The sequence below is a fragment of the Epinephelus fuscoguttatus genome, linkage group LG24 (assembly GCF_011397635.1).
Source record: "Epinephelus fuscoguttatus linkage group LG24, E.fuscoguttatus.final_Chr_v1".
Taxonomy (NCBI): Eukaryota; Metazoa; Chordata; class Actinopteri; order Perciformes; family Serranidae; genus Epinephelus; species Epinephelus fuscoguttatus.
Window position 1 is genome coordinate 12,164,318 of NC_064775.1, and position 22,295 is coordinate 12,186,612.

General features: G+C 39.3%; 2 protein-coding genes across 3 annotated transcripts; one reads left to right on the forward strand and one right to left on the reverse strand.

Moving 5' to 3' along the window:
* The first annotated feature begins 3,078 nt into the window (after positions 1–3,078).
* Positions 3,079–8,889, forward strand: mmadhca (metabolism of cobalamin associated Da). Its single transcript, XM_049570260.1, has 8 exons — positions 3,079–3,131; positions 3,642–3,683; positions 5,331–5,472; positions 5,788–6,005; positions 7,493–7,598; positions 7,686–7,804; positions 7,888–7,974; positions 8,153–8,889. The coding sequence occupies exons 3-8, from the start codon at positions 5,331–5,333 to the stop codon at positions 8,369–8,371; spliced, it is 891 nt and encodes a 296-aa protein (XP_049426217.1). The 5' UTR covers positions 3,079–3,131; positions 3,642–3,683; the 3' UTR covers positions 8,372–8,889.
* Positions 8,890–11,802: 2,913 nt separating this feature from the next.
* lypd6 (LY6/PLAUR domain containing 6) lies at positions 11,803–20,832 on the reverse strand. 2 transcript variants are annotated; one of them, XM_049570262.1, is made up of 5 exons: positions 20,797–20,832; positions 14,826–14,992; positions 12,991–13,089; positions 12,735–12,865; positions 11,803–12,632 (listed from the first exon to the last, which is right to left on the reverse strand). In XM_049570262.1, the coding sequence occupies exons 2-5, from the start codon at positions 14,944–14,946 to the stop codon at positions 12,465–12,467; spliced, it is 519 nt and encodes a 172-aa protein (XP_049426219.1). In that variant the 5' UTR covers positions 14,947–14,992; positions 20,797–20,832; the 3' UTR covers positions 11,803–12,464. The 2 variants fall into 2 exon arrangements, with proteins under 2 accessions (XP_049426219.1, XP_049426218.1); XM_049570261.1 differs by having other exon boundaries at positions 12,735–12,883.
* Between the last annotated feature and the right edge of the window lie 1,463 nt (positions 20,833–22,295).

A 22,295-nucleotide genomic window follows, 5' to 3' on the forward strand; every position in this document is an offset into this window, starting at 1 on the left:
GAAAATTTTAGTAAAGACTAGTCAACGAGTCTAAAAAAAGAAAAAAAAAAGAAAAGGAAAACACTCAGAAAACAGTCCAAATTTAGAACAATTTATAAAGTATTTGAAACATTGTCCCAAAAAATATTGTGTGCTTTGAAGCGTTTAATAACGATCCTCAACAACCATGTTGGATTTTAAATGCCGCTGAAGTACGAGACACTTTGTGCTGTGCGTTATGAATGTGAACATGACAGCAGTCAAAAGTTAACCACTAGAATAACATCTAAAATACATTAATTGCCTCTAAAATGTGGGGCATATTGAACCTTGCAGATTATCTGACAGAAATGATAGCAATTCACTTTAAAGTTAATAAAACAACATCATAAATGATAATTAAATTTCAGCTGAAATGAGAGGCATTTTGCTCCATGCAGTATGAATGTAAACCCTGCACATTATCTGACAACTCACTTAAAGTTAACAAATAATATAACATCTCAGAAACATTAATTGCTGCTGAATTCATTTTCTAGATCAGAGTTCTGCCAAACCACGCTGGTTTAAAACTCCAGTCTCCTTTAGTATTACCGCAGCACCCACTAGTGGCGGGTGGTTGCATGACGGTTAAGCAGCCTTGTACATGAATTTAACACCAATAGGTTTAACTGACTAATATTTCTGGTGCCGACTAGCGAGGTGGTGGACGTTGAATCGTTAAGAAATTTAATCGTGCGCATCCCTAGTATTGATCTTCTCATCTAACTCTCGACAAGATAGCAAATAAAGGTAGCTCCCAGGTTCTGCATCAAATTCTGCAAACCTAGATTTTGTATTTTATACTTTTTGTATTTAGGTAAATACTGTCTGTCCTGACAGGTGTTGGTTTTCAGCTGCAAGCCAGTAAGTAACCACTTGCAGGAATGTAAATGTCAGTGCCTTAGGGTTAAGTTTATAGTAGTGGCAAAGAGTAAACAAGGGTTGACATGGAGGACTGGACTGTAGCCTGGAGATACAGCCTTACACATGAACACCAGGGTTTTAAATCCAGCACCATTGAACATGGATAAACAGTCAGGTGGAGGTGTTGGGAAACATGACCAAGTCCTGTTCTCTGGAATCCTATGTTTGTCATCCTCACATGCTGAGGAGATGGGTTATAGGCTTTCCATGGCTCTCAATATATCATTAGTTAAGGAGTGAGTGCAGTTAATAGCATGCTGCTGACACAGGCAGGTAGCTCCGAATGTGACATGGAAATGTGGTTTTCGACAGTGGATGAAATGGTAATAGAAAAGTGCTGATTCCAGACAAGATCCGATGTGGCCTGACAGCGCAGCAATAAAAGCAACTCGTCTGAGTCATGGCTTTGTCTGGAGGTCTCAAGGCTTCACCGCACTTAGGAATTCCACTCACAAGACCAGTCTCAGCTGTCCAGGGAAAGGTCTTTCACAGAAACAATTAGGCCTGATATTGAACTATTATATCACATTAAATCCAGGCTGGTATGATAGGTTCCTCCCTGATCACAGCCAGAAATGAACAGACTGAAAAATGCTTAGTAAATTGTTTCTGTTTGCAAGTTTCGGTTTGATTACGCAGTTATGTCGGACAAAACAAGCAATTTGAAGATGTCACCTTGGGATCAGGAACTTGTGATTTAGAGTTTGACTATTTTCTGATGTTTTATTGATAAATCCATTCATTTCAAGCAGATTAATAATAAAAGAATCGTTAGATGCAGCTATACTGTCAGAGCAGCTGCACATTATCTTACTACAAATCTGAGTATTGAATTTCCACCAGACTCAACTTGTCTTGATTCATTCAGTGCTTTTCACCACCAAATAACAACACTGTGGAGAGAGCCTGAGGTGAAGAATTCATTTGGAAACTACTTTGGGATGCTGGTGCATATCAGTGTGTGTGTGTGTGTGTGTGTGTGTGTGTGTGTGTGTGTGTGTACATCCCACAGGGGCTCCATCTAGGGTGGATGCTGCGTTGCTGTTACAAATGATCCTGTGGGAGACTCACTGACAGCCAAGCTCTGTGCAGTTCCACATGCCTCATCACCACACACACATACACACACTTGATGTTGCTGCAGTAGCCCACAATGACTGAAGCATGTTGGTCCCCGGGTAAACTCCCACTGCATATCCTGTCAGTTCAGAGAAAGTGTCAATCAGCTTGTCCAAGTCAGCTAAAGAGATGTGTCTACGCCAGCGAAATGTACTTTACTAGCTGTCCTTGTCCTTCACTTCTTCTGAAAGCAAGCGACACTGTTCTTGCCAGGACAATTCCTCTATTCTAGTTTTGAAACTTTATTGATCAAGGGAGGGGATTTTGCTGAGCATGTGTACCCTTTCTCCAGTTTCCCGCCTGGGAGTTGCCCAGTACAAACACACTGTGTCTTTGATTCTGGACATTATACAGAGGTTAGCCAAGGTAAAGAGAAATAAAGGAGTTCTGGGAAATGAAGTAAAAGTGCTATTAATGCACTTTCCTGCCCTTTATCGTCCACTAAAGTTGTTTTCATGACACTGAGAGCAATGGGTGTTGATGTATATTGATATCTAAGAGTTCAAGCCTGTGACATCATCAGCCTAATCAATGCAGCTGGACAATCATCTGCCACACCTGGCATTAATTAGCTGCTGTTTCCCAACATAGTTAATAAAGCTAAAGCTGGAAACAACCAATAGTCCTTTTTTGTTGGACACTTCCGTTATCATCATGATTTAACCAATAACTATCAACTACAGTAAGTCAGTGCCAACTAATACACTACTTTAAGGCCACAATGCAAAGCAGTGAGGAGCAGGGCTGCTGTTGTAATGAAGTCCTTGCTCTTGTTAACTGATAATTTGCCGCCATCTTGTGGTGAAGCATTCGTAAAGACGGTCTGTAATATCTAAAGTGCAGCACTGGTTAAAAGTATAAGTGTATAAAGACAATGATTAAAAGTTTATGGTGTTATAAATTTAATATTGTTTCAAAAACAACACAATTTCACGCTGTTTAAAACCTTATTATGAAAATGTGAGTTGATGTAACTGTTACGCAAACTGCGCACGAGCATTTTGTCCTTCGTCACTTCCCGTCGGTGTTTTGCGATAGCATAGAGTCGCGGACGTGCAAGTTGACAGGTAAGAACAACGTGTACTTTTCATAATATAATCCCATTAATAGGTGTATGTTTGTCCTTTGTAAAGCAAGCATATGATCATGTTTATTATCCAGGTTGTGCTGTGTTTATTGAAAGATGATATGACTTTAGGAAGTGTACAAAACAGTTTAAAAAGGGAAAGTGACATAAGAAGATCAGCTGACCTACCGTATGGGCTAATGTTAGCAAACAACGCGCTAAAGACAGTTAGCTGTTTTGTTTGTGTTGATCCCCTGACATTTTATGAGCATTTATTTATCACTTACAAGTCAACCGCTGCTGTTACTCCTGAAGCAAATGTATATAGTCTCGACACTTGCTTCTTTTGCAGCCTCGTGAAAGATACATGTAACCGTTGCATAATGTCAGCTAGCAAATGCTAGGATAGCCTAGCAAATGTAAAGCTAACTTAGAGGTTGTTGTTTTGACTCAGTAAACACAGTGGAAGGTTTCTTCTGTTGTACCAATCGTTGCTGTTTTTATCCAACAGGTTTAAGCAAGCAGAAGAAGACGAACCTCAGTGTCTTGTAGTGTAAGTGACATAACAACAGTAGTTAGGTTAGCTAGTTAGCATGGTGCAGCTACTTAAACCCCTGACCTTTTATGTAAAGAGTGTCAGCCAAACTTAAATTAAAACAGGCTTTTTCTCAGGATATTGCTTATCGTACAAATTACATGCAAAATACAAAATGTCTCAGGATCAGTGTTGCCAGATCTCACGAGACAAATAAGCAACCAGGCCTGTGAAAACAAGCCCAAAACAAGCGACTTTTTCTACGGAGGTTCCGGTGAGAGAAAATTAAACTGTGTGCACGGTTTTACAATCCGTGGGGACGGATTTTAAACTGTGGGTACAGATTGTCAGTTTACATCCATGTGGATAGATAAGTTAACTCTGCGCAGTTTTGCAAAACTGTACCCACGGTACACACTTTATTTATTTTTCTCCCCCCAGAGCTTCAGGACAATGACTACAAGAGGGAGTTTTTAATATTATTTAACATTAGAAAACAGATGGGATGTCAAATATAGACTGATGTACCAAGTACATTATATACACAGTAAACCTCTGATAATTAAAATTTGCACACACAAATAAATATCATCCTGAATTCACAAATTATTTATTATTGCTTTTTATGTACTCATCTTTTTTCTTTTAGTTACAGCACTGATGTTTTCCTAACCAGAAAAAAAACACATTACCCTGCTCGGCCTCTGATTGGTTAGTACTCGTTGCCATCAGGGTCAGAGCCAATTAAAAGCAGGATGTGGGTGGGGAAAAAAATCTCTGCTGTCTCCTGTGTGTATGGGGAAAGGGGAGGGACAGAGGGAACAGGCAAGACAAACTATCCTACGTTTAAATAACATATCGAAAATATCTGCTTGACAACTTATTATGGAGCTGGGAACAACCCCAAATAAGCAACTACGCTTTAGAAACAAGCCCAAAAAAACGCGACCCGCGACTACTAATATTTGTAAGCGACTTTACAGAAAAACAAGCCCAGAGTCGCTTATAATAAGTAAGTAAGTGAGTGAGTGAGTAAAACAAGAGCAAAAACTGAACAGGGTGTACACTTCAAGCAATGACATACATTGTTACATCACTAGTATTCTAAGTTAAAACACAAATTCTCAAGGAAGAGGCGAGTGGCCTATTATAGATCTTATCAATGATCAGGGTCCCCATTAAACTTAGTAAGATGGTCTAAAAATGGCTGCCAAGTCTGGTAGAACTTCTTAAGATTGTTCATCATGCCATATCGAATTTTCTCCATGTGCAGTACAGAGGTAAGTTCTGTCAGCCATGTCTTGAAAACGGGTAGTCTCAGGATATTTCTGTATGCATATTTAGGTTATGACATGGTCATTAGCTTGGCATTTGTTGAGTGTTAAAGCATTATGTGTTCTCTAGCTGTACACTTTACCCCCAACATTTCAGCATTAACTTTGGATTTTTGTTGAATCACCCAAATACTGAATTTACCATAACATTTGAAGCAAAAAGGAGGTTAAATTACATGTGCATGTTTACATAAAACAAGCAGGAGGAGTGTGTATCTGTAGGGATACTGTTCACCATACTTAGAAGTAATCAAATACTGTCCCTGTTTTATGCAACAGGCTTTTTAAAAAATGTTTCTGACTGTTAACAGATGCTTTGATTTCTGTGTAGATGCTGTGTGGTCGAGGCAGGTTGGTCCTATCCAAGGCCAGTGGCCATCAAACATTTGCTGCCCGATGTGTCGGCAGAACCAGAACCTTCTCTGCTGCAAGCTCAGATGAGCCTTACATCGCCGTATCACCCACAGACTCAGGTGAGTCAAGCTGTGAATGAAATAGTCACCTGTTGCTGGTAAACGTGATCATAGTGTGAACAGTTTACAGCAGGATTTAATTTAGATCTGAAGGGATGTTATGAATTTCATTTTAGTGCAGTTGTTTCCTTGTGCTTGCTCCAGTCTGTTGGCTTGTGTTTCCAAAACAACATTTGACACAGTGAAGGGTTGGTGGGTCAAACATGGCTACAGACAGTGTTACAGATATGTTTTCCACAGCAAATTGAGGGAGGAAAAAGCAAAGAAAAACAAAGGAGCAAACACACTCACATATCTTTGTCACATTCCCTCCAGGCCCCAGGACTGTGTGGCCTGATGAGAACATGGGACCATTTGGACCTCAGGACCAGCGCTTTCAGTTACCAGGTAACTCGGGTTTTGACTGCCACCTGGAAGGCATGGGCAACCAAAAGAAGACCCCAGTCCACAGGACAGTGCCTGATGTACTGACAGTCCCAAGCAGCATTGAAAGACACCAGTTCATACTGGCCCAGTTTGTTAATGAGTTTCAGGTACGTTTTTGAATATATTTTTTTAATTGCGGCAGGGCTGTAGCTACTTTTATTCATTTATTTATTTGTGGGTTTCAGCAACTGTGCAGGCACTTAACGTTTACCAGTGAAAAATCCCCAAACCACCTGTGAAGATTATAAAACTGTAAAGAAATTATAATATCTGGCTAATGAAACACTAAGATTTTGTTCTTACATTACCTGCCATGTATTTCATTAGTAGGTACATTTAACAATACGTTTTTAGTAGGGCTGAAATGATTCCTTGAGTAACTCGAATAATTCGATGACTTAAAAGCTGCAAGGCAAATTACTTGTCTTGAAGCTTCGTTAAATCCAGTGCAATTGGTTATTGGTTGGTTGGTTGGTTATTTCTGTGGCACGATACACTTATGTTACTTTTACTGTTGATAGCCTACACAGGTGTCCTCAATGCTACAACATCTAAGTAGAAAACATCCAGTGTATGCGTCGAGTTTGCCGAGCGGACCCCACATGTCATGTTTAATTGCATTTAACCTCAGTCAGTGATTGCTAGCTGAGACTCCTAACGCATGTAAAGAACGTACATGTATTATGGCCTTATATTGACTGATTAATAACAGAAATCAATGTGTTGGCTAGGGTTACCTGACGATGTATTGCATGTATTAGCTAAGTTTTGCTAGAGAAAATCGCAACACATGGACAATGAAATGCAGTTGTCAGTTGGTTAAATCTTTAGTGTTATGTTATGTCACACACAAATTAACACATACGCATCCGTTACTCACTCATGCACACATGCACCCCATCAATCATTCTCAGACACACACACAGTAGAAAATAGAGCCTAAATGCACCAATCAAGTACAGCAGGTATATTAATTGGATTGCAGTCAGTAGGGTCAGCAGGTGTAAGGCACCTTTGACCCCTTGAGTTTAAAGTAGCCAGTCACAGGAACTTAAAGTATGATATTTATGAAGGCCACATAGTAAATATCAATTCAAAAGAAAAATGATAATACTCTTAAGTCGCAGAGTCGCACTTTGGACAGCTTTGTGCAGAGAGTTCCACCATGTTCAGCTGAGCTTAGCTGAGTTTACAGTCAGCAGATGCATCATTTGATCTGTCACAACTGTTAAAGTGCACACTGCAGACAAATGTTTTGCAGTTAAAGCAATGAAAAAGTTTCCTCTCACTTTTATGATTCTCTCTTTTATATATTACTCTTGTCCTTAAATGAAGCCACAGTAATTTAATGAAAACGTATTTCTTATCTGATTACTTGATAAATCGGCAGAATACTCAATTACTAAAAGAATCAATAGCTGCAGCCCAAGTTTTTAGCCATTCAATGGAATTACCTTTGGAAAGATTATGATTATTATGACACATGATAAAAAACAACTATTACAAACATTATCCAAAACAGCTTTTGACACTGCATGTATTTCCAGGCCTCACAGCTGCTTTATCAATGTGTATTTGTGTGTTTGTTCTTCAGGGAACCTTGGGTACGATAGACATGCGAGTCAACAAAGCCGAGCAGTACTTTAATCAGACAGACACGGACTGCTCAATAAATTCCTGCCCCGAGCTGTTAAGAAAAGGTAAGGGACGGTGACTTGGCATTAACTCATCTTACACACTGACTCATCATAAACTGAATTACCAAACTCTCTTTCTCTCTGTGTTAGAGCTTGAGCTCATGTTCCCCTCAGCGCCCACCAATTCCATCACAGTCGTGACGGTCACACAGAGTAACAGTTGGTGCGAGGGGGCAGTAGAACAGGACAGAGACCAGCTGCTCCACAAAGTGAGTCCTGTAATATTATCTTGTTATTATAGATGTGATGTAATGTTGAAACAGCTGCTGACTGAGTGTTCTCCTAACTGCAGTTTGTGAACGGAGCAAAGGAAATGTGCTTCGCTCTGTGGACTGCAGGCTACTGGGCGGACTTCATCGACCCAACAACAGGGGAAGCAGTGAGTTATTCTGCTTGTGGTCGAATTTCTTGCATTAACAGGGAATTCCAGGGCATTTTGAGTATTTGTAATTATGGGGTATAGATTAATAAGAGAAGAAATGAATTTAAATGAAAGGGGGTCTGTATACTTTCTGAATGAGTCCAGTACATCACCATCACTTTATGTTCCTCAACAGTTCTTTGCATCACCACAAAGTCAACCCAAACTACGGACAGAGGAGGAACTGAGAGACTTGGGCTTCCACATTGAAGTGTCGGGCTCCTGCACAGTTATTCGCCACATCCTGAGAGGAACGCCTTTGTTTGTGGGGACTGTTTTCACCAATGCACCCACTCACAGTGCTGCTATTGCAAGACTACAAGGACTTTCAAATGCGCTCCCTGATGAGGAGTAGGCTTTTTACAATGCCTCTATTTATGGTTTGAAGAAGCTTGGAACTTAATATATGGTAGTGTTGGTACATCGTTGTGTCAGTGAGAGGTTATGCTGAGTTTGTCTTACTGTAACAAGGATTTGACGGAGACTCTAATGTCGACCTCGATGCTGTGCCTAACTGACAAGAGGTCAATGCTGCACTAAATCCAGGGACAAACACACACTCTGCAGCGTGAAGAGTTCTCATGACAAATGAAAGGCATTTCAACATGCGATATCTGCTGTTAGAAAACTTTACAGATGATGTTGGTGCTTCAAAGGACGACACAATCCATGTTTTATGATAGTAGGATCATGGATTTGAAATGTAAACCAAGTTGTCAGGTCAATAACTTTTCATACGAACATGTAGAGTGTTATTTTTTTCTGTTGCACATAATCAAAAGAAACATGGACACTGTTTCTGTTGAAGCATCACAGTTGTGACAGAACTGTTGCAAATAAAGTGACTTCTCATCAAGTTGCAGTGACACTGTATTTCCCATGCCTGTGAGTGTGTGCTCCTTCACAGAAGTGCTTTTCCAAATTTACCACTCCATTTTTTGTATATTGATAGCTGAGGAAAAGAGAATTCCTGCACTGTCTTTCTGCTTGCAAACAGCTTTTGGTCATCAGACCTTTATGAGGTTAAGTCAGATTTTCCCAGACCGAAATGTAATTCTCATAATGAAAAGTTACCTGTACTTTTATGTGATAAAATGAGATTTGTACCTTAATAAAAGAAACAATCCAAATGTAATTTCAGATATTGTGAGCAAAAAGACAAACTCAACAAAAGTATTCTGACAGTGGAGCCTGGCATTTAATTTGCCTGGCACACACACATACCAACAACACAAACAAATGTATTACTTTTGTGTACCTTTCATGAGAACATGGTCGAGTTGCATATATCCAAGCAAGCACTTCAGTCAAGTGGTGGATGCAAAGAAAATACAGAGTTCAGATAATATTTTCAGACCATCCCTTGTTGCAGATGCTTGTTACATATTTTCAAAATTCCCAAATACGGCAGTAACCCTCAGAATATGAATTTGACCGTGTCTATCATGGACATGGTGTTACTTTCCTTAAAAACATACTGCATATGGTATGCAAGGGGCTGATTTTGAATGTATTTGAATTCTATGTTGTAGTGGTGAAAGAAATTCTAGAAACCTCAGGAGGAGCAGCTTAAAAGCAATCCCATTCCCAGGACAGACAGACATGCAATAGATGTCGTACAGAACATAATAAAATTACAGTACTCCATCTGACAAAATGATATATAGAGATGCACAGCAACAACAATGATAATGATTGACAGTAATTATAGAAATATGAATAATAAGAAAAATAGTTTACGATAGTATATGCCTAAGACAATAATATATATATATATATATATATATATATATATATATATAGTGGAAGTGTGACTTAAAATAATAGCAGTAGTAGTCGGCTTCAGACAGAACCATGGCAGCAGCGCAAACTGGACCAACAATCGAAGTGCAACTGTGATCCAAGGGAACCTGCCGGACATCAGAGCACAAAGGCTCCAGGGAAGAAGCTTGAGTTAGTGACATGCAGTAATATGATGCCTGATCTAAACTCGTAACTTTTGCCCATTTTCAAAGCCAAGTGTAATGGCAAATATTGGGCTTTGTGAATAATATTTACAGGACTTCTTGTCTCTGACATTGTAATGGAAATCACTGTATAAAAAATATATATATCAAAGTGATGTCTCAGTGCGTGGAATGCAAAGAGATTTTATCACTATGCTATAACCCACTAATATTTATAGATAATTAATGTTAACAAAATGACCACTTTATGTTCTCTGCAAGAGAGAATTGTATGAGTGGACTGTTTTGGTTTGGTTTGGTTTGGTTTGGTTTGACTGCTGGATGCAACAAGGAACATTTGATTTGTCTGGATTTTGAACCTGAAACAAATTTAATGTTTGGAGACACATCTGGTACATTTGGCTACAGTTGGTAGCTTTTATGAAAATAACTTTTCATCATATTTGCTGAAACTGTCACTATAATCTACTCAGCTTTGTGGATCTGAGATAGTTTGTGAAAAACTGATGTTCCTTCTCCTCGTCCTTCTGCTTCTAATGGCATTCACTAGCATCAGACTGCAGGGTGGCAGCAACAACCAATCAAAGCCAAGGAGTCTCTAACACACCTGTCTGTAATGTCAGTCACTCCATGAACTGCAGTCAAATTATCAAAGTAGGCAGCTCTAATCAAATATGAATTGATGTTCTGTTACTGCATTGCCTCATGTTTTCAGAAACCTATTTTAGTGTACTGTTTAGCTGTCAGATGAGAAGGTTGGTCCGGCTGGTGGACGGTGCTTGGTACTTCAGTTCACTGTGTCCATTATGGTCGTTTGTTATGAACCTTTCTTATCATTGCAGATTTGTAATTTTCACCTGTGTCTTTTTTTCTTTTGTGTAAAATATATTCCTACTCAGGGCAGACTGCAGACGCCTCAGTATAACGAATCACTCATCCCCCTGTTTCAAGGATAGTGTGCCAGCTATTGAGCCTTTCAAGAAGTGCAGACCAGATTTCACTGCACGTGTTGTACCCCAGTGATATGACATGATAGGACACTTTGACTTCTCTTTTTAACCTCCTGGGTTAGTACACATTAATTTGATATTTGTCAGTGAATTCACTGTCCCAGCCTTCCTGATCCTCGGCTAGGGTGTAGCTAGGGAGCCACCTGTCACTTTAGCCCTATTTCCACCAAGCAGTGTGGTACAGTTCAGTTCAGTTCGGTACACATTTTTTCTGTTTCCACTGTGAAAAGTTGTGGATTGTACCAATGGAACCGTTCTGTACCGTCCCCATTTTTGGTCCCCCCTCTGTTGGGATACCTAGCACACAGATCTGGTACTAAAGGGTGGAGCTGTGAACACTGCAGTCTGTTGACTGCTCAATAGAGGACTCTGTTCAGGGCTGAGTTGTGGCTGGTTTTGAGGCTCGTATTATCACTGTTCATACCTTAAATATTTTAGTAAACTATAACTACAAAATAAAAGGATGTTTTGCTGTCTCTCGCAGTAGCTGTAGCCTGAGAAAAAAAATAACTTCATTCACTGGGCCGACTGCCGGCAACTTTTAAGGTGGAACGTTAACTTGTAATGTTACTCAATGCATGAGTTGAAGACATGAATCCATCAGCACACCTTAAATTTCTGTGACAACTTCGACCATTACTTTTATTGTCTCTCTTGGATGACATTCACTTTCAGTAATGAATGGATCTTCAACAGTTTAAAAATATATATATATATATTTCGACCAGATTATGTGAACTGCATATATCCTAATCCTGTCGACGATAAACAAGGTCCAGTTTTCCATCTGTGCCACTGGCCGCCCACATATAAGTACTGCTTGAGGTGGAAACACTAGGGTGGAGACAGGGCCTTTAAGACCCTTAACCCGTGCCTGGTGGCTTTGCTCAGTAATCCATCCATAGCACATCCATACTCTGGTAAGGGGCCGATGAGGTTGCACTGGGGGCTCATGACCCCCCCGGCCATCACTTTGGCCTCGCCCTCCCAAAAGATGATTGCAGTTATGTCACTTGACATCACTCTATATTTTGTATTTTCTTCTAACATACTAAAAAAGATTAGAATCAGTTACACAATCAATTTAATATTAAAACCTTATAAAATACACACTGACATGGTTAAACAACACAGTCACATGAATACTGTTACAGCACACTTATCATGAATAAATTAACAAAAAAGCTTACACAAATTGTAAAATTGTCTGAGAGGAGGAAGGGAACCTAATTTGAAAGGAGTATGGTACAGTATCAACAGTTTTTTTTTTCGATTGGTCCTAATTTTCTAAACATCCACATGATGGTAATCTAATCAATCTGGTACTCTGAGCAAGGTGAAATAAACATGAACTGATGATGCATGTAGCAGGTTTGTTAAAACTCTTTTTAAAAAAAAATTACAGTTACACAAAAAGTGTCCTTTATCAAGTTGGGTTTGATATGCGATACATGTCCCACAGGTGTGGAGTTTAAACATGTCCAGCTGTGAAGAGGCCGATGATAATGTAGCTCAGCGTTGCAGGAAGAACCCCTCTGCTCGAGCTGACCAGAGGAGAAGTCGAGGAGAAGATGGCACTACTCGCATTCCTCGGCACCAACATGTTACAGATGTTCCCCTCACAGCAGGACGAGCACATCTGACCAATGAAATTTAAATGGTAAGAAGATGTCCTTATTTTGGAAAATCTTTTTTCATAACGTGAGCATCAGGTTGTTGATGCACTTTAATCTCCACACACCTTATAGCCATTATCAGTGACATCAGCACAGCCGGTAAACTGGCAGTCCTCCAGGGTCGCACAGCGCTTGGTCACAGAAACGCTGTCTCCGTGGTTATCCATCATGTGGAGTGTGTGGCAGTATCTGGCATCTGGAAGACATGGTACGCCTTCATCTCTGCATTATTTTACCACTGAGAAAAAAACAGATCTTGTCTATAGGGAGGTTATTGTGTTGACTCATTCTTGCTGCACAGATGAGAAAAGCCCAACATACCTTTTGGACAGTAAACATCCGGTGCCCAGCGGTTACACTCATAGTTATCTGCAGCATCTTCACACGTGAAGCACTTGAAGCTGCCGGGATGAGGAGTAGCTGGGGACACACACACGCACACACGTGTACACACAATATCGTTTTAAAATCATATTAATCATCATTGATGCTGAATAGAATAGTGACATTTTCTTCATATCTTTATTACTTACTTGATTAATTAATTGAATTAATGCACAATTTAAATGCTAATTTAACTGAGTACTTCCTTACACCCATCGTTGGTAGAAATGAAAAAGAGGCAGTCTGCTTGGTCAAGTGGCATCAGCATTAAAGGAAAGAGTTTGGAGGCTTGGCTGCACTAAGTTGCTGTTAACAGAAATGGATTGACTTAAGGCAGCTCTTGCCAACCATAGATATAGAAAATTAGATGCTCAGTTGGAGAGAAAGAACTCTCTGTAAACAAATACAAGTAAAATGGGGAGTTGCATTTTTTTTCTGGATAAAAAATTCTTTAACATTACATTTTTCAAGTGATTGCAGTTACTTGTTTTTATATTCATGGGTTTATTATCAACGTGTAGCAGAGGAAAAATAAAGTTTTGTCTCCTGTTAAGTAAAATCTCGATATTTTGGCTATAATCCTTGCTGGATGCTGAAAAGGGGAATGTGTGTTAGGCTTATATGAACTGAATACTTAGGAGGTGGGAAACAATTTATCATCATGAGGAATGTAAAAACTAGTTGGTTTTGTTTTGTTTGCTCTGGGTAATACTTGACAGAGATATCCTCTATATGATCTAATTTAATGTGGAAGTAGACAACTTTTCAACTAGTTAGCACTCTACCTAGCTACAGCTGTCTGGTTGTCAACTCCTTGATCATAACAGGACATAATAACTTTCACATTACTCATTTCAGAAAGGCCATCCTGTTCCTTGTTTATGTAATATAATGTGCATTTAAATGTAGGAATGATCCTGGGAGAATAACTAGGCCCACTGAAGTTAGCATGCTAGCTCCGTTAGCTATCGCAAATAGCTGGCAGCAAGAAAAAAACATCTATGATCCATTGTCCATTTGATAATTTATACAAAGTACACTTTTTTCTTGCGGTGGCCTTTCTAAATGTGCAGTGGTGAAAGTTACTGTATTATGTTACCATCAATAGGTTGATAAGCAGACAGTGTTAGCTAGCAAGTTGAAAAGTTCCACATTAAATTATATGTAGGGACCTATCCGCGAGTATTACCCAAAGAAAATGAACCAACTCAATGCTGAACAAATGTGAGTTGAATTATAAATTATTTTCAACCACGTAACATTAATGTTGATTCAGTTTATGCCTATCACACACTCTCTTTTCAGCATCCAGCAGCGATTTTAGCCAAAATATTGAGATTCTCATTAACTGGAGACAAAATATTTTTTTTAATACTATACAGAGATCATAAACCTACACATATAAAATGACATGTTGACATTGTTTGAGAAATCTAAATGTTATACTGCTTTATCCAGAAAAATACTGCACAAAGGATGTAATCTCTATACTTGCTGGGAAACAGCAATTTTGGATGAAAAGGGCAGCTATGAAACAGGCTACAAAGCCTGTTAAATACAGTTCCAAAAGCTTTTGTCTCATGATTCTGTTGGAAGCAGGTTTGAACAAATATTTTTTAAGAATTAAAAAAGATGGGAATGTTTACTATTTTATTGACATCATTATGTGAATTTGAGAACATCTCCAAACACCTGCCAAAAGGTGATAAAGCAGCCCTAATGTTTTCACATTAAAAACGCACATTATGCACATAGTTTTATCATGCTCCTACTTGAGGGATGCAGCAGGATGATGTCCGTCATGGTAAAGTCCCGTGACTGGACAGTTTTCAGCCAATCACCAATGCTGGTCATGAGCAGGACCCAGGCCACTGTCGGCCAGGCCTCCATCATCGCCCCAGAGTTCCCTCATGCACTTTTCTTTTTGGGCAGGCAAACTCTGTGGGAGAGAAGAGACCGTGAGCAGCTGAAACACACCACAGAGGTGGTTTCAAATAAATCCACCAGAAGACTATCTCAATAAATAGACTTTTTTAACTCCTTTTTTGTAAAAAAAAATATGTGTATATTTCATAATTTTGGAGTTGCAGTAAATGGAGAAAATGAAAACAAATGTCTTGAATGAGTAAAGCAAAGCCAGCATCTAATAATAGAAAGAATTAGTCTATTAAAGTGATCAGCTGTGTGCTGCTCACGCTGCGAGCTCCCTTCATTATTTAAACGTCAAAAAGGACCCCTACCAGTCTGCAGACAAAGCACAGGAAGACATCTATTATAACTATTAACACTGTCACTTCTGACATAAACATGAGTAATGTTTCAATTACAAGCCCCTTTTGCCCTCCGGGAATTTAGCCATTAGTCCTTGCTCGCCAGATGGGGTTTTTTTTTTTCGGTCATGCAATAGGTCATTTATTGGTAAAGCCAAGTCAGCATGTGTATTGTCTTTTACTCTGACTTCTTTGCAACAGCAGGTCTGCTCAAGGAGGAAACGTCCCCCTCCCAGACCTACTTTACTTCCAAATCGGTTCCTTGGATAAATAGATTCACAGCCCTATTAATAAAGTCCTGGTGTTGGCCCTTTAGAGAGGGAGAGATTGGAAGCAGAGATTTTTTGAGTGTGGAGCCAAGTGCTAATGTATCTCTAACAGAAATGTCAATTTCAGAAAAATCACTTCGAAAAAATGTGGGAATATCGCTTGGCAATGACATCCAAAATGTTTTTTATTTATTTGAAAAAGGAAAAACTGTTAACCCTTTGAAACAACAGCCTGAGGCAGGAAGCAATTTGTTTTCATTCCAGACTCCAAAGGAGGATTTGAGAAGTCAGTGACGAGCACATACTGTAGAGAATAAATCCCCAGCATGAACGTCTCTCCCCCAACGTTTGAGCTACATTCAGAATATCCGACAGCGTATTACTTCAAACAGGGCATGTGACACGTATTGTTTTAACACTGGACAGTCAGATGAGCTTTAAGAGGGGGCATTCCAGTTTGCAGAAATGCGAATGCTTTGTCACTATATGGGAGTAATTTACATAGTCTGAGAGACAATACCTGAATGTCCTTGGTTTATTAAGACTGAAAGTATTTTTTGTTTGCAAGAAAAAACCTGAAATGTAAAATATGAAATTCATTGAAGTTATTTTCCTTGGTGACATCTAGTAATATTCACTTCAAATATTCAGTTACAGGCAGGACACAAGATTCCTTGAGACATCAGTCAACGAATTAAATACCAGATGACCTGGTTTTGCCCCGTACATCAGAAGTGTAAGATCAGCGATGAGTTCAGATGCCTCTCTGACTCCATTTTGTGTTTTTTCCCCAGGCATTGTGTGGTTGTAAATGCTTGTTTTCTTAGCGTTATGCATGCCCCAATAACATTGATCCATGTCTTGGGGGCAGACAGAACAACCACTGTACACAGAATACTTATTTTTGATATCAAAGGCTCTGATTATTCAGTGTATCGTAAAAAAAAATCAGTTTGACCACATTTAACATGTTGGCACTGTGATAACAATATTACACGAAGAAAGTACAGCATCTAAATCAATAATTCCAATATGTTATTTCCATAACCCAGGAGAGTTCAGTCAGTATTGGTGAATAAGATCTACTCTCTTACAAAGACAGAAACTAGAGAAGTCAGAGAAGTAAGTCTCAAACTGATGATGTCATCAAGTATAAAATATAAAAATCACCCAAATAAGCAGTGTTCTCAGTTCTGACACATAAAGTGTACCCATATACTCAGAACATTCCCCCGGGTGCTCTCTGTGTCATCTGTAACATCTTTCCCAGTTCATTGTCATTGTCCAGACTTTACACTTGATGACATCACAAGTCTGAGTGTCAGCACACTCTTGGATTTGGGGGAGAGTTGTGAATGTACTAATATTTTTGGACTGTATTAGACCATGGGAATAACGTCTGAATTTTGGAAATTGGTTCCTCTTAAGGAGTAAGATCAGGTTGAATATTTTGCAAATATTTTTATTTTAAATATTTTTTTATATATATTTTTCATCATGGGAAAGGTTACAATCGCCATACACATCCAAGTCAAATGATTCTACAGTAGTCAAGGGTGTTAATTGGCTCCAGCTCCGAATGACATGGATGGAAACACCACACCCGGTTGAATGCGCCAATTTCTACCCCTTTAAAGTTAGAGTTTGAAAAAGAGACTGAATAAGTGAGAGATTTGTAAAGAAGTAACCACTGTAATATTTTACTGGCCTCCATGTTGCTCTCTACTGTTTACAAATCTGTATTCCGGCCTGTCTGTGACATCAAACCTGACACACCAGAAAACAAACAAACAAAAAAAAAAACAGAAAGAGCAGTGTTTACAGCTCTAGTCTACTGCCAATGGGGAAGGAGTCTATAACCTATTTTTAGTAGGTTTTCCTGTGTTTAAAAAAAAACAGAATACATGCGCTATTTTTTGTGGGAAAAGGGGGTATTAGAAAACCACTGTGTATTTACAGAAAGACAGCATGATGACACCTAGAGCTGAAACAATCAGTTGATTAATCAGTTAGACAATTCATATTGATTGCCCAAGTCATTTTTTAGCTGCGACCTGTAGCTCTTCAGTTGCTCAGTCTGTCAGTCGGTTGGTCGGTCAGTCCACAAAATTTCCTTTAGTGTGTGTGTGAAGGTGTGTGTTTGTGTTCATGCCAATTGGTAAAAAGGAACATGGCAATGAGAATGGCTTATTGCAAAAAGTTGCATAACTTCCAAATGGATTCAGAGATTTACCCAAGATTTTGTGGAAAAATGGGTCGTGAGCCAGAGGACAGCAGATTAACTGTTCATGCCAATCTGCAAAAAAAACAAACAAACAAACAAACAAAAAAACACGTGGATGCATGCAAGTATGTGATTGCAGCTACTGCAAATTCATGCTCATTTAGGCAAAAATGGCAAATTTTCACTGTTTCTACAGTCTCAGATATAAATATTTGCTGGTTTCCACATGTTTTATGATCGTAAACTGAATAAATTTGGAGTTTTCATAGCTGTTTTGACGAAACAAGACATTTCAATAGGTTAACTTTTGAGACTCTGAAATTATACAGACCAAATAAAACAATCCCAACGTTCTGGTATGAAGACCCATCACTTTGTACGCCCAACATCCTCAACAGCCAACTCATTCCAAAACCTATGTAGTACATGAATGTAGTGTTTTGTTACCTGAAAGAAACGTTGTCTCTGAACATAATCCAGGCAGCAACCTTTAGTTTTAATTTCTTGAACCTAGCTTTCACTACAGAAGCTGAGTTCTGGGGACGCGGCTTAATAACATCATGAAACAATTCAGAGTCTTTTGGTCCATGGGTTTGCATTCATTAAGCTCCTCAGAGCACAACTGCTACTGTATAGCTCATAATGCCATTCTGTGTGCTGAAAGAAAAACTTTGAGCCGTCTCAGAGATGCAGAGCCTTCCCTGGAGTAAAATTTGGTCTGAGTCTGAGAGGCAGGGCCGTGGGGATTAGGCACAATAGCTCCCTGTTACAACTGGAGTGGGATGGAGAGGGTTTATATCACTCAGGGTTCAATCGGCGCCGACCAACTCCTTCGGGTCACAGGACTGAAAGAATCTGAAGGAGAGCGGGGTTTTAAATCTTTCTGTCACCCCTGACAACAGGACATTAAATCTGTAGATTGTGAGTGTCAAAGTTGGTGAGAAGAAGACTTTAAAATACTGTTTTCCTCATGACCCTGCCTATGACCTCTTCATACCAGAGAGAACTTGGGTTATCTCCAGTGCTCTAAATCAGTCATCAGAAATGCAGAGGTTGTTTTCTGAATATATATTACTTTAAAGGTGTTTCCAAGAGAAGACTCTTTTGGTAACATTCTGACAAACCTGTGACCAATTACTTCACACCTTCTGTCTGCAGGTACTGCTGTCAAAGATATTTATGACTGAAACCCACAGGAATGATCCAACTAATCGTAAATATCACTGGGAGAGTCATCCTCACGAAATTCTTGACTCCTTTCTCATAGATGTGCTAGTGTATGTGAGTGATTGATGTTTTTGCATATACAGGAGTGTTCGGTAAATGCGTTTTTTAGACGTCAGCTGTCCTTGTGCGCATTTTGTCAGAAACAGAGACGTTTAAATGTGCAGAAACACACCACTTATGTAGGAGAGCATGAGGAACACATGAACGCAGGTTTACCAATGGACAAGACTTAAGAAAACTGGTTTAAACACCCAGAGGCCTCTACAGCTGTTCAAACTCATCTGTCAAACCTGAAAGCATCACATACTGTACAATTAGACATTACGAGCAGCTTTAGGAAATAATTTTCTTAGTTAAAAATCACTAGAATAATCCCAAAGTGATCTTGGCTGCTGTAGGGGGGACAAACAAATTGTCAAACGTGAACTGTTTAATTCCTTAGATGAAGGATAATTGCTCATGGTCGGTCATGCGTGTCAAAAGAATTCCAGATTTACACCACCAAGGCTGCCTTTGAAGATCAGCCGACGTCCAGCAGCTCAGCCCCATCGACCAGACACATATGGCAGAGGCTTAACTTCTGACATACAACTGCTCGTGTTTTTCAGCCCTGCGCCGAGGTCGGGGATACATGACTGCACTGGAGAAATTGCGGTAAGTGTTGCTGAATTCTCATGTCTTAAGCAGTTTAACACTTCACTGTTGACTGAGACACCTAAGTACTGTGAGTAAAGTTCAGCCTTCCAACACAAATACTGCAATGTGAAATCACTCTGCAACAAGCAATAGTCCTGAATGTAATAAATCAAAACTATGGATTATTCAAGAACATAGACATGGTGTCAACGCAAGGGGGGACCAACCTTGACCCACCCCCCACAAAAAATACGATGAATAAATAAAAAATCAAAACTTGAAAACCAATTTACTATTATATCATATTATTTATCATAAGTATATGTATGATTATGGTTACATTTACCAATTATTATTCAAACCAGGGGTTACAGAAAGCCCAATTTATTTCACAAGCACGGCTTGCTAAGTATGCAGAATTTTCTTTTAGTGTTTTATCATTACATACTATATTATTGTATTTCTATCACTGATGGATACTGTGACAGCAATATTTTAAATTATAGCTGGTGGAGGTGAAGCTACTGTTATATATTTTGGATATTTTCATCTTGTCAAATTAATATTGTGGAGAAAAAAATAAGTATTTCCCTCTGAATTGTGGTTATACTAAGTTTTTAATAAGCCTTTCATGCACAACCACCATAATCACAATCACTGCACAGTGTAAATATGTGGCTCCATTCATATAGATAAATGTGCAGATGTAGCAATCTACATTTATTAAATGGCATTAATTATACAAAAATACCCCCTTTGTACTGTTGTGTCAGCGCACATGTGATGAAAGAGATCTGCTCAAAATGCGCTTCACATCTCAGCCACATAAATTAAAACAGCCTGAATAATTCAGAGCCTATAGGACGGTATACACACTACACTATTACACTATCTTACACTATCACACTCTGATATATTCTCACATGACGATTATTATACCTAATATTTATTCTCATAAATATGACTATAAACGCGATTGAATCAATTCACAAGTGGGTTTCAAATGTGATATCCTTAATAAACCTTCAATTCGTGCGCAGATTTTCACCAAAGCGTGACATTTACAAACGCACTGACTTCTCATGTTCAGTCCGCGGTACTTTATAATACAACTTACCGGCTGTGTGTCCTCGGTCAGCCCGCAGGAGACTTGCAGCGCAGATGAAAAACAGAAGAAAGTACCGTGCGCTGCTCTGTGGAGCAGAGGGGGGAGGGTGCTGTAGCGTCACTGTGACGTCAGTACTACTCCCATCAGCAGCACAGCAGCTGGAGCAGTAAGGATCTATATTTACATTTCCTGGGTCTTATCAGTAAACACTGAATTGGCATTATCAGTACTTATAATTGGATTTTAAAGTTGCTTCTAACATTCAGCATTGGCAGGTGCATGCACTGTGTTCAAGTGTACATGCAGCCAATACACGTCTAACAAACGAAACTCAATGAATCCTAAGATCAGTGTTATTCAGATATGTAAAATAAATGCCCTAGGGCCTTGCTCAGGATCAAAAGAGATCAAACAGCAAGTCTTCCCTGTGCTATAATGAGCACACATTATATCTGTAGGTGAATTACAAGACCCTGTAAACCACTTGGTTGTTCACATTCCTTAAGTGAAAGACATGGTTTGCTGCCAACAGATTCACACATCTGCTCATCAGCCACAGGCAGCAGTCCTCTGACCTGTCTGGATGTGGGATCCCTGACAGAAAAGCAAAGACCCTTGTCAAATAGAGGAATTTAAGTAGCATATGCACACAGATGTGCCTAATATCTGGACAGATGGCCAGTCCATCATGGAGACAGCTTTCAGCATGTGCCTCAGAAACTTGAACACTGCTGGAGTGACAAAAACTTAAAGCAAAAGACAAATAGTGGGTCGAAATGTTGGGTCGTGACTCCTGGATGGATTGATTAATAATACTGACTGATAACCAAAAGTTAATATTGTGATTCCTTTTCTCTGTAGTTTGATTTTCCTACTGTTATTTCTGTTTGGTCATATGGCATCTATTGCATGACCTGTCCACTCTGTCAGAGAGATCCCTCCTCTATTAAAGTTTTTTTGAGGGAGTATTTACCTGTACAAACCAACGTCGTAGGCTTTATTAAACCAAATTTGTGATTTTGGGTCATTTTCTTTTATAGTCAAAGCTTTGAAGTCTCTCCACATATTTATGTCATCACCATAAACACCATCAGTTTGAATAAACTGATTTATCACATTCAATAAGTTAGTCTTTTTAAACTAAATCAACTTTCTTTAATGAATAATTGTAATTTATTGTGCTTTTAAATTGCTGCTAGACTGCCCTGTGCACAAACTAGTGTCCAGATGTTCTCTTTATGCCCCTGGCTGGGTCCAAATATCAAATGCGCGCGCAACCGTTGCCATGAAGGGCGTTGCTAAGGGAGCTGTCAGATGTGGGTCTATCGGTTTACTCTTTAAAATCTATTTTTGCGTCTGAAGTGGAGTCCTGAACTTTCTCCGTGCTTCTGGACTACTCGCTTCTGGGCTTGAAATATAGGGTGCATTGTAAACGCTCACCTGTGGGGGGCAGCATTACGCTTTATTAGCGCACAGACTGCCGGAACTTGATTAGAAAAAGAAGAAGC

Excerpts from the sequence above, each read along its gene's own strand:
- mmadhca (XM_049570260.1), top strand. The coding sequence starts at position 5,331 with ATGCTGTGTGGTCGAGGCAGGTTGGTCCTATCCAAGGCCAGTGGCCAT. Across the intron at positions 6,006-7,492 it reads AGTTTGTTAATGAGTTTCAG|GGAACCTTGGGTACGATAGA; the intron begins GTACGTTTTTGA and ends TTTGTTCTTCAG. Across the intron at positions 7,805-7,887 it reads GAGACCAGCTGCTCCACAAA|TTTGTGAACGGAGCAAAGGA; the intron begins GTGAGTCCTGTA and ends TCCTAACTGCAG.
- lypd6 (XM_049570261.1), bottom strand. The coding sequence starts at position 14,946 with ATGATGGAGGCCTGGCCGACAGTGGCCTGGGTCCTGCTCATGACCAGC. Across the intron at positions 13,090-14,825 it reads CATCCTGCTGCATCCCTCAA|CTACTCCTCATCCCGGCAGC; the intron begins GTAGGAGCATGA and ends GTGTGTCCCCAG. Across the intron at positions 12,633-12,734 it reads TCACTGATAATGGCTATAAG|ATGTGCTCGTCCTGCTGTGA; the intron begins GTGTGTGGAGAT and ends TTCATTGGTCAG.